General features: G+C 39.4%; 1 protein-coding gene across 2 annotated transcripts in view; it reads right to left on the bottom strand.

Annotated features, from left to right (window-relative positions):
• Window positions 1–12,815, bottom strand: part of GSK3B (glycogen synthase kinase 3 beta) — a 148,456-nt gene that overhangs the window by 40,116 nt on the left and 95,525 nt on the right. For both annotated transcript variants that reach the window (XM_030020997.2, XM_030020998.2), the window contains exons 4-6: window positions 11,693–11,803; window positions 8,616–8,746; window positions 6,647–6,753 (exon numbers count right to left, since the gene is read on the bottom strand). In XM_030020997.2, the coding sequence (XP_029876857.1) occupies window positions 6,647–6,753; window positions 8,616–8,746; window positions 11,693–11,803 (349 nt within the window). The remainder of the gene's footprint in view (window positions 1–6,646; window positions 6,754–8,615; window positions 8,747–11,692; window positions 11,804–12,815) is intronic.

The raw sequence follows: 12,815 nt of genomic DNA, 5'->3' as shown, positions 1-12,815 counted from the left end.
AAACAAGTCGAAGGACGTGCAGGTCCTTGCTCAAGCAAGGAGGCCAAGCAGGAACAGCAGAGGGTACATGAGAAAGCTGAGAGCATCGCAGGGGGAGAGAGGAGAAAAAGAAAGGATGTAGGCCATGAGGAAATAGCTGGGGAAGTCTGAGGAATACCTGCTGTATTCATGATGGGTTTAATCCATCAAACATCCAACAAATCCTATTGGAAACCTATGTAGTTGTTCCTCATGCATTGCAATCTTCCAAATCAGATGATTTAATGCCTTGTTAAAAGTCTATTTAATTTTCCTTGCTAACACTTTAAACACACTCTGAAATAAGATACAGGCATTCCAAAATCCCCAACTTTTTTCCAGGAGTGTAATTTCACTGACTTCCAAATTAGGACTTGGGCAATGTTCCCTGGGCAAGGAAGTGAACAAACCCTTGAAGCATCCTCAACAAAAGCCAAAGAGCAGAGCCTAACTTCAGCAGATCCAAGCAGGGACAGCAACAAAACACAATTTACATAGGTGTTTATACAACTCTGGTAAGCAACCTACAACAAGGAAGAAACTGGGAAATTTCAGCTCTGCTGAAACTTGATGGAATTTATGCCATCGACTTTAACGAGAAAAAAATTTGGCTCTGGCATACTTTGCCTTTTATTTTCCCTCCCTTTGAATCTGGCATTTAAAAATTTATCTTCCAAATTTGGATGGTAACATTTTTCTCAAGCCTGAAGTAAACAATGTACTAAATTCTATATTTTAAAGACATGTTACTTAAGAGAAGTGATAAGGTAGTTAATACTAGGTTTTGATAGCTTCTTCCCAGACCCTCTTCTGCCTTAGAAGAGTTACAGCTAACTATTATAGGTTAATAATCTTTCAGAGCAAGCTTGCGGTGTAACTACCCACTCCCATGGGTAGAGAAGCATTTTCTGAACTATTTCTTTTTAATATGTGCAATTTAATTAAGGAAAAAATATGACTATCATTCACATGCTTTAAACTAGTTAATAAACAAGGTAAGAGAGAGCCTTAACAGAAAATAAGTCAACAAATCATCCTTATGCTGAACTAGTTGGGACAATGTGAAATTTTAGGAGAAAATACTGAAAGCTATTAATTTTAAGTAGAAGAAAGTAGGCAAGGCTACTTTCTTCATACCTTCAGTGAAATGTAGTCTAAACAATATGGACAGTAAATGCAACTGCCAGCCAAAACCAACCTTCGAATAAGCTTATTTCGGAGAGCTTTCACACATTATAATAGTAGCTAATGCCATATCTTTTGTAGATTGAAGAATACAGACAAATACCATTATCACATGAACTACCTGAACTAATTTAAGCACACAAAAATTGATATAGCCTCTTATATGACAAATCTTTTCTTAAATTAATTTAAGTTTCTATTACTTTACTGATCTTCACAGTTGTTAGGTGGACATTAACTTGTCTAATAATATCAACTGTATGATTCCCTTGCTTTTTGAATGCCATTCCAGCATTAGAGAAGGTAAGAAAAGCAGAATTTCTCTTTAGTTCAGGAAGAGGCATCTGGCAGGACAATCTGCAAAATCTACTCTTTAGCTTTAATTCTACATGTGGGTAATGGCCATTCCCAGTTGTCTGCAACAGAATACCCTGTCCACAAATTTCATTTTTGTGATCTCAAACTCTGCCCTTCCAAGCTGAGAAGCTGGCCCTCTTCTTCACGGCACAAGCGCCATTCATTGTATTATGCTCCAGATCCTCTAACTTGTTATTTGGAGGACATGAAGGGGGCGGGGGGGGGGGGGGGAAGTTGAGCCTGCTCTCATCCATTTAGTACAAATTAAGAACTTTCCTTTATCTGACACTTTATGGGGCACATTTACCTTTCTACGTTTTTTTCAGTCCCGCATCTGTTCATCTTTGCCTCACTATCCCTTGACCTTGATGGACTATCTCCATCTTGGAGGTGACTCAACGTTGCTGGTCTAGAAACTGTGGAAACAAACTAGCAGGGAAGAAACCAGGAATGAGAAAAGCAGCCCTAAGAAGTAATAAAATCAGCAGCTTCTACATGCCAAATGCCAGAGCCCAAAGTGCTTTTCATTGCTGCTTGTTTGGAACAATTTTGGGGATGTCAGAATGAGACCAAAATTCTGGGTTACGGGCACACATGCTACGTTGGTGCAAGTTTTGCACATCAAGCCACAGCAGAACCACAGATTGTAGAGACAGAATAAGGCTAAACCTGAAAACATCAGGAAAGCCATGCTTGTTCCAGTATTTGGAACAAAAGGTAAACACACGTATCTCTATTCTTCTGCAATGTCGAGATGAAACTACAATGACAGGTGATAGAATACTTCAGTAAATTAATGCACGTGCTTATTTTCAGCATTGGAAGTTGCCATCCAAGACACAGAGACAAATACTTTTCACTGTTTGGCAACAGGTTTGGGACACACACCTTGTGATGGTTCTTCCCCAAGAAACTCTGAGACAGCCCGACTACGCACGCCTCCAGAGGAGCTTCTGCTCCAGACTGCTGTGGTGAAATACTCTCTCCCTCTCTCTTAGCTCTTACTAGGGGAGTGAATGAATAACTTCATGATACTTATTTTTGGACACCCCAAGAGAAGCCAGTAATACAGCCACACTGATCAATCTTTCCCTGCCAGTGGCTATAAACGTTTCCTTTGGGACACTCTCAACTCCTGCCAGCGCAGTGACAGAGAAAACGTGCTGAGACCAGCAGATCCTTGTTATCCAGAAGCACCGCCACGTTCTGGCGAGCCCTCTATTGCCCCATCACCTAACATAGTAAAAAAAAAAAAGCATTTTATGGAGATAAAGCTTAACTGCACAGCTTCTTTTTATACAAGAGGATCACGTAGCAACAGAAACACCTGCACTAACCCCTGCTTCAGCACCTATGTTTGTCCTAGGACGTTGTAGGGGAATGTGGGCAGCCATTCCACAGTTTTTCAGCAGGCAGCAGCACCCATATGACCAGCGCAGCCAGCAGCACGCCAGCAACAGACTCTGGGATGGTGTTAACGCACACAGACCTGCAAGGAAGAAGCCTCAGCCAAAACGCCTGTCAAGGGATAGCTGAAGGGCTTGGTTTGAAAAAAAACCCAGAAAAATCCAAAAAAACCAAAACAACAACCCCAACCCAACCAAAAACACCCTCCTGCAAATCAGCTGTGGGAACAAAACTACGTGCCATCCCCAGCAAGCCTTAGGGACATGCACACACTTGCAGAATTCATAATCAAAGGTGCATGAAGGCCCAAACTGTACAAACTATGAAAGCACACAAGTGACATGAATGCTTGTGCCCGACCACTGAAAAACAACATAAAGTTGTACACAGGCAGACAACAGAGCTATTAGGGGCCTGGATTTGTAGCTATTTGGCAACAGGGATTATTTAAAAACTTGGAATAGGTCATTTCCCAGGTCATTATTTTAACAATAGTCCCAGGTCTGCTGGATGACACACACAGAGGCATTAACTGCAGTAAATGTGTTTTGATGCTACTCTTACTATCATATATATTTAAATACAGCTCTAATGCAGTACTTTACAAAAGCGCAACAAGCACTACCCCCGGCTATAAGTTATTTTTAAAGGGACCTTTAGGGTTAGAATTTAAGTCATGCACTTTGATGAAATAATCAAGATCCTAGAAGTTAAAAGCCAGTTTACAGTTGTGACTTTCAGGATGAAAAGACACATCCTGGAACCAACTTTAGTTTCTGCTACATTGAAGAGCAAATAATGTTATACGGACAAATTCATGTGTTAAAAAGACAACCTAGACAAACCCAGACAGCCTAACGCAACTCCTGGTTACAGTGCTAAACAGGATGACTAACTACTGAAATGGTCATGATGCAGGCCAGCTGTACTGTCAGTCTTGGGCCACCACAATGTCACCACCACAATGTCACCACCTAGGCTTAAAAAGCTCTTGTTGCTCAGAAATACTTCCAATAATTACTATATTGCAGCATGTTACAATCATAAGGCCTGCAGTAACGTTAGCAAACAACAAAAACCTTAGAAAAGAGCTGGATGCCTCACAGATGACGTACAAAAAAGTTCTACTTAGAACACATTTTGGCTTCATATTCCTCACTGATTTTATTTTAACCTAGTTTTAAGATCGTATATTCAAACAGAAGAGTCAAGATCCCTACTTTCCATGTAAGCTCAGTTTTTGTTATCACACACACAAGTTGATATATAGAGAAAAAACTGTGTAGCAGGAAAAGGCTGTTGTGCTAACAATTCAGAAGAAAACAAGAACTAGAAAACACACACATGTCCACATAAAAAAAAAAGTTTAAAATGCAGTATTACAATACTGAAGAATTTCACAGTTCCCTATACGTTGAGCTATGGATAAAGTACCGATAATTAAATGTTCCTTCCTCTCCCTCTCTTTTAAAGAAACCTATCTGTGCTTGTTGGTTGGTGTACAAATAATGCTGGTTGTGTTTGGATGAGCAATCCTATGTGAAATAGGGAAGAGTTCTCACTAAGCGCTCTTGCTGCCTATCTAGCGAGAACTAAGGAAAATCCTGGTGTTTACCACCACTGGAAGCAGCAGCATCACAAAACTAAACCCCTAGAACTTCTAACATATTGCAGAACACTGGGAAACAGCCAAGTAAGTCTGTAAAGGCATTTTATTACTTCTCAGCTCCCAAATGCAAAGATTCTGTTGAGAAGGAAGTGGAGATAGGACAGGATAGGAAGGATAGGACAGGATAGGAAGGAATATTTGCTGAACTGCATTTTCAAGCTATTCTGTGCAAGTTTCAGAGAAGAGGCTTGGGGGAAGAGGTTTTTTTTGGGGAGGCACTAGAAAGTCTGAACAACAATTGAAATTCATGATGGTTTTGGCAAGTGGAAAATGGACTCCTCACTCTAGAATGATTAGAACTATTTTAGAGACCAGCAGATAAGAAAATAAAAACGGAAAGAGCAACTTTAAAAGGGTCTGCAAAAAAGTGCAAGATTACAGTCATTATACAGTTGGAGCAAGAGACATTTTACAGGCTTATCTATAAAGCAGTCTCTTCTGGTGACACCTAAAATATTTGTTTTATGCAGTTATCCTCTGAAACAATTTGTCTCAGTGCACTCTCATAATGCAGCTGAGCCAATCTATTAGCTCTCAGCTGGGAAAAAGACGTCCACTGGGATCAGCCACCTTCCTCTCACTCATGAGCTCCCACCACTGTGCTTTTGCCTGGGCTCTGCTGCTTATGGGACTACACAGTCATGCTGACTCAACTCACTAGAGTAGCAGAAAGTTAACCTAACCAAACATCTCTTGTCAGCTGAAGTTGAATCGGCGTATTAAACAGTAAACCGGGAGAGCTATGGTATCCAGGGCAAGAAAAAGTAGGGCTGGAACTGCCACTTTGGGCAGCGGCCAACCGTTAAATAAGTTCTGCCCCTTTATCTTTACTGTGCCATTACTTTCCGCAGAGTTCTTATGGTTCTGCCTCTTTTTTCTACTGGGGAGATACGCAAGTGTTGCTACAATACATGCTGAAGAATAACCAATGGAAAAAAAATAATAGTGAGAGCAGGTAACTCTTCAGGAACACTTCTTTTTTCAAAGAACTGCAGAGTTGCAACGAGCCAGCCAGCCATTGAATTTAACACTAGTTAGAACATACTAACTTTAAACATACTTTAACTGGCTAGAAACATATTCTGCCATGACTTGATCATGATCTCCAAATCCTTTTGAACATATTAAACCTTGCCTAAGTGACTCAAGTCCATAAGCAAGGTGAAAGCTTAGCACAGTATTTGGGAACCTGAGAGCGAAATCTCATCTCTCTAGCACTAGCACTCAGAGCCCAGAGAATATCTTGACTAAAAAACTGAAGAAGTTACCCACAACCAACGGATTGCTGTTCATATTTATGATTTTTTTCATTTTGCTGTTCATTTTTAGGACTCCACTGTAAGAAAACCCAGCTGTTCCCTGTCCTCTGCCAAAATCTCCTGCTTCCTTAACATTTCCATGACACAGCTACGTGCCAGGTATTAGAAAGACGTCTTCATGTTCAACTTTAATGACTAAAGGACAGCAAAAGTTAACAGAATAAGACAAATCAGAAAGACTGTTGCACACAATATATTAAAACTGTCAAGAGAGTTTAAAGCCAATCATTAGGCTACATTTTCGCTCCCACTAAATCTCTTTACGAAAAGCCAAGTTACAGAATTATTTGTGTCTAAATCACAGCATAACAGAAGCAGTAGTTGGTATTTCTACAGTCATTCTTTACAGTTATTTTAAGTCATCAAAATGATTTTCTGGCTTGAGATCTCATACCTACTTTTAAACTAAATGGCAAAATCACCTGGATTTTTTTTTGTTCGAAATCAAATTTCTCCCCACACATTAAAAAAGCCCCTTTCCTAATGTAATCGACACTGAAATCTCAAAAGGTATAGAAATCACAGCAGCCATCTACAAAATGTGTGTATTTTGTTAAGAAGTGGTATCTGACCATTTACAATGAAATTCTGCCTCTAGGGATTATATCCAAGTATCTGGAAACGCTTACACTTAACTACAGAATAAAGACTCAGGCAGTTGGTACAGATTTCAACAAATACACATACATACCTATACTGGAGGTATAATCGGTGGCTCCAAAGATCAACTCTGGTGCCCTGTAGTACCGAGAGCAGATGTATGAAACGTTAGGTTCTCCACGAACCAGCTGTTTTGCACTGAAAAGGAAACAAAATAATAATCTATCAGTAATGAGTAGTTTTACAATATTGCAGTGTAGACCAACATTAAGCTTTGGCACTCTTCACCCACCCCCAATTCCTAACTGCTGAAGTACCATGTTATTTTAAGCTGATGCAAGCCACAGACTCAATTTACCATGAAATCAGTCCAATCCATCAAGCAGCTACCTTATACTGGACATAGTAAAGGAAATTCGGACTACAATCTAGGTGATAAATAGGGTCAGATTTTTGGCTGGCAGCTGTCTTTTGCCAGGTACAAAGGTTTGTTGACAATGAAAAAGAGAACAGAATATGGTTCAGTCAAATGTAGTTACCTTTTAAGGTTCAAAAGCTCTGGATACTCACCAGAATTGAGCGGTTTGTTTTGGGGCGTTTTTTTGGTTGTGTGTTTTTTTTTGTTGTTGTTTGTTTTTTGGTTTTTTTTTTGTTTTTTTAATTTCCATCAGAATATTCTGGCTCTTTGCTGTTTAAGGGAGTGTGGTCTAAGGCAAAAGGTGTATGAGGAGACAAAGGAAAAAAAACTTTGCCGTTGTAGTCACTTGTTAATGGTCCACAATTAATATGAAGCCTTCATTTATACTGCAAGAGATCAGCCACAAAGGATCTAACCTACAGTATTGCCCCAACCACTACCTTTGGAAGAATCAAAGAAAATAAAGGGACACGAGAGCACATTACTCTTGGAACATGAGACTATGAACATATACTTCTTTCTTAATTAACACCAAGTGTTAGATGGAAAGGAGCTGGAAGACAAAACTGCCCTTTCAGAAATACGGCATTCAACTAAGCAGCACCAAACCCAGTAGCCAGCCAAATCCAACGTCCAACCTTCCAGACGCTCTTCTCAGCCTTCACGGAAGAAGGACTCCCACCACCCATTTAGCCTTTTTAAAAAGTCTCAGTTTTCTGTTTTCTATATAGAAAATACAATTAACAAATAAAAAGAAAGTACCACCTTCTTATGCATTGTTACTTTTGAGTTTCAGCGTGATTCCTATTTTGCTCCAACACTGGTGAGTTAGAGCTGAGGAGGAGATTCCCGAGCCACCAGGCATGACGATGCACTGCTTGAATAACCACCATCTGACATTCCCACTCGCTACGGGCAAGCGAATTTAGCAACAGCAGCTTCCGTGACCTCTCACACATATGCCCTAACTATTTTAGTCTGCAAAGCTATAGCGCAATCTAAAGACTCAACTTTCCTGGAGAGAAATCTGTCTCCCGTCTCAGTGTGGATTCCCAGAATTTCTGTATCAGTTCTCAGATGGGGGCTGGACTCTAAAGGTGATTCACTTGAACAGATACTGGAAATAAATGTGCCACTGGAAACTAGGATACAGACGTCCACTATCTGAAAGCTTCAATTAGATGTGTTGCTTCAAATCTTGAGCCTCTATGGTATGTGAAATATTAAGTGAATTGGTGCATATACATGTGGACTAATAAAGTGTAGCATTAGCCTTTTTAGGTTGCTATGCCACTGCACCTGTCCTCTCTTCCCTAAACACATCTCACCCTAATATTTGGTTGTATTTTTCCACGGTGCAGTATCTTCCCTATGTGACAGCATGTTTATTTTATTTTTCTAATACCTGCATAAATAACAGGCTTGAACTTTAATTCCCTCCCTCCTGATATCCTTTTCCAGCTCTTCCCCCCCCCCTCATATGAACTAATTTTTAGAGGAAAACAGAGTATCAATAATTTCTCTTTCAAAACTACAAATGAAGACCTTCTGAGGAACACAGAGGATTTCTTTGCAAAGTTGCACCCAGGTTCACTTTGAAGGAAGCTCTTTTCACCAGGTTTCAGGCCACAGATGCACTTACCTTCCAAAGTCGCAGAGTTTTAGAACAGCTGTATCAGGGTCCAGCAAGAGGTTCTGTGGTTTTATATCCCGGTGGCAGATCCCAAAGGAATGGATATAGGCTAAACTCCGGAACAGCTGATACATGTACAACTGGAACACAGAAACATTGCATAAGGCGTGCTTTCCCAGTCAAAACAGGGTAAACAATTAATTTAGCACAAACTCTTAGAAGAACAACAGAATCACTAAAAAAAGACCCTACTGAATGCACATTAGTGCTATGAAGATGGGCAAGGTACTCGCATCCTTCCACACCCACCTTTTGCCACATACCCGCACATGCAGTTCAAATTTGTTCATTTATCCATTAAAAAATGAGCACAATTCCAAGAGAAAATAATTGTGCTAGCTTTCCAACATTTATAAATGATGGTAGTCATAAAAAACATACACAAAATAAAGCTGTTTCAGTTTGCTTTATAAATCAGCCTCTTCATAGAAATGAAGTATTCCAGGTTATTAAGAAAACCAAAACCCTCTAAACAACTTGCCCCCCAAAACCCTAAAGAAAACTCTTTAGTTGATGAAGTTACGAACAACATATTAAACATTGCCCAAGGACTATGGCAGTGCCTCATCCTGTCACTTGACTTAATCTTCCAGTTTCTCTTGGTGAGGGGACAGACTCATTTTAATTTCAAATATCTGGGCAAAAAGGCAGAGAAAAACAACTGTTCAGAATAATTTTATGCAAGGCACAGCAAACAAGTATGCTGAGGGAGAGTTTTCTCTGCCTCTTTTCCAAGACTGGCTAACCCCCTTTGCCAGGAGGAATACAGCAAGGGGAGACGTTACAAAGCCAAGAGCTTCACAGGGCAAGATTACAGGGCAAGGGGAGGATGTCCAGCTGCTGGAACTACACACTGTCAGCTACGGAGAATAAAGAGCTGCTGGATACAATTAGGGCTCTATAGCATATACAGTCATAAAGGCATGGGAAGCCCTGTTTCAAGGTTGCCAGGTTGTTATCTTTGTTGTGTCCCCCACAAGGTTCCTCTTACAATCAAGCTACAGGCAGGACATTGTACTGAAGATGCACCTCCACGCTTTCCTTTTCTAAGCACATTCTCCACAAGTTCACCTTTAACGGTCTGTAAAACCAGGTGCAACTGCTAGATATTGATATCAGGTCATATTTGCCTCACTTTCACCACTATCTTTGTCTTTCCACTTTCTTTATCCCTCGTTTTTTGTTGTTCATTTAGCAGGGAAAGTAGGAGCAGGAGGAGAATTGCTTGAATTTTGGCTCTAGGTCTTTAGTTTTCATGTTTGTTTCTGAAAACCACAACTCTGCACAAAGAAAAGCAAACAAACATGTTTTCTGAATTGCCTGTTCTAGACACGTTAACTCTGTATTGTGCAAGTGTATTGCAAAATAATGCAAAAGATTGCTCTAACTTGAGGAGTCAAGTCAACACATGCGGGATTTAGAAAGTATGCCTTTCATCTCCACACAGCAAACCCAAAACATCCAAGAATTTCTTACAGCATGTTAGAAGATACAAATAAGAATTAGCAGAAAGATTACTCGAAAAGCTTCCCTGCAGTTCTTTAACAGTTTCTTTGTTACCCAGGGAAGAGCAGCTCTCTGCCTGCCTAGGTATCAATCAGAAGTGAATAAATAGGTCTGATCCAATTTTTGTGTAGCCAAGATGTCTGGAAAATGGCAAAAGCTTTAATGACATCAAGGTAACACGATCTTTTTAAATACAGGATTGTGAGAAAGGCTTGGCTTGCCAGAAAAATAAGAACAGCCTTCCAGGCTACCTGCAACGGGAAGTCCCAAGCAAGATGAAAGAGTTGAAGCAGAATTTTCTCTCAAAGTGTAAGTAAGGACAATTTTTCCCAAATTCCCATAATGAAGAGCAATTAGGGCAAGAGTACTGACAAAAGATAAATAAACAATTTTTCAAAAGTTAAGCTAACAGATTTGGGGGACCATCTAACCTGAAGACACGCTGTTCCACCAACAGACCAGAGTGACCTTGCAGTAGAAATTGTTACTACTGGATGATAAAGTTATGTGCTTTCTTAAAAACAGGCACCAGTGCTGACTATTGTGGAGACATGCCATTTACAATTTATGCATATACAGTTATGGCACAACACTTCACTATTGGAATAATTACTATTTATAGCTTTCACCTTTGTAACTTTCATCTTCTTTCAATCAAATTGAAGTTTTTTCTTAAGCCCACCCTCATGTTAAGCATTATGCTTTTAAAGAGGAGTCTGGAGAAATCAATATGTATCAGGAATATTTGTTGCTAGTTTCCATTTAATGTTACCTGGGCACCATGTTAACAAGTTAATGCCATGTGAAAACATGATCATTCACTAGCATGTGGATTGTGGTCACCACAATATATGAAACGGAACTACAAGACCCACATGGATCCCATGTTTGACCAAAAAAAAAAAACCAAAAAAAATTTTATTCATTTTAACCACTTTGTAAATGACAACAAAAAGACACAGACAACTTAAGTGAGGTTTTGAGGCTACAATGCGCATAAAAGCATCTTACCCCAAGTAGCTCTTCAAGACAAGAGCCAATGAGCTCCAAGTGGGGACAAAAATATGCCTTTCATGCCCATAACAGAAGCACGTGAACTCTTATTCATACGCCAGGAAAAGGGGAAGATAACAGATAAGAGAACATTATTCTTTCTGACATCCTCTTTCAGTTCCTGACCTTTGTACTATTGTGTCATCATCACCTCAGGAAACCGAAGCTGCTCATCTGGCTGGTGTCAGTGTCTACCTAAGCTGCTTCAAAAACAAAACACTCCCCCCACACTCAGTTTCCCTCACCCACTCCAAGATTTTTGTAAAGCGAGAAATCAGGAGTGCTTGCTTTAAGCCTTTATTCTTCCTTCGCTGTAACAAAGTCATTCTGGTTTTTTTTTTTTCCTTGCCTCAAGGTGTACATGCTCCTAAAAATTTCAGAAAACTAATTATGTCAGAAAAGAGGTATCCATAGAGTCTATTCCTATAATATCCTTCTTCATCTAACCATAGCTATCAGTTACCTACCTTGACATAAATCATAGGGAGTGTCTGTTTGGCCCGACTATAATGTCTGGCAACTCTGTATACTGTTTCAGGAACATAGTCCAGCACCAAGTTGAGGTACACCTCATCTTTCTGAAAGAGAATAGAGAAGAACAAAAAAAAAATAATCAGCAATAGATTTGAAGCATGAAGTACAATTAAAGCATTCAGAGAAGCCAACAGGATGAGAAAGTTGTGGACATTTTAAGTACACATCTTTAGTAGAAGTATGAAGTGCTGCCAAACTGTCTTTCCTTTAGGCTTTGCACTTGTGCACTAATATTTAAGTCAAACTTATGTTTAAGGTCACGTTAATTAATATGGTCTCCAACATAAGGCATTTTCTGATTATAAATGGGGACAAGGATATAATTGTTCTGCCCAGTCAATATTTTCACTAGGAGATATTTCAAGGTGACATATGCATCGTTATTTGAAGCAGTCTATTAACTCATTAGTCCCTTACCTGCCAAAACCCAAGAAGTCCAAATTTAAAAGTCCCAAGCTCACCCCCAACAACTACACATCAAAAAAAAGTTTAAAAACCCTGCATCTTATAGAAATGGTACTTTGATCTTATTGAATTCCTAACTATTAAGGAATTAGTAATACATATTAACCATTTGTAGACAGTAAGCCAGCGTTAACATTTGTAACCATTCTGTTCACATGCATTTTGATGGCCCGGTTATCTCCAACTTAAACATATGAACTTATTCATGGCAAAACAGAACAAGCCAAAACCAAAGACTCAAGTATTGCTTTTAATATCTAGGATCAGGTTAGAGGTCTGTGTGAATATAACACAGAGAAACAACAAAAGTAGCTTTATAATAAGATACTTTGTTACAGAATACTTTAGCAAAGGAAAGAAGGAACAAAGAGGAATTAAATGACAAGGTACTATAATCACATAGTGCCTAACTGTGGAACTGAGAATTTTCAGCAGTAAAACAGGTCTTTAAAAGTCTTCTGATATTTTAATGCAGTCTTCTGCGCAAATCCTATCAGGATTGTGAATACATTTAATGTTGGGGGTGGGGTTATAATTAACTATATCAACCTGAAAAATTATTTTTGAAAGCTAGGTGAATTACCCAGAAGT

This window comes from Aquila chrysaetos, chromosome 7 (genome assembly GCF_900496995.4).
Source record: "Aquila chrysaetos chrysaetos chromosome 7, bAquChr1.4, whole genome shotgun sequence".
Classification (NCBI taxonomy): Eukaryota; Metazoa; Chordata; class Aves; order Accipitriformes; family Accipitridae; genus Aquila; species Aquila chrysaetos.
This window is presented reverse-complemented; position numbering and strand designations above follow the sequence as displayed.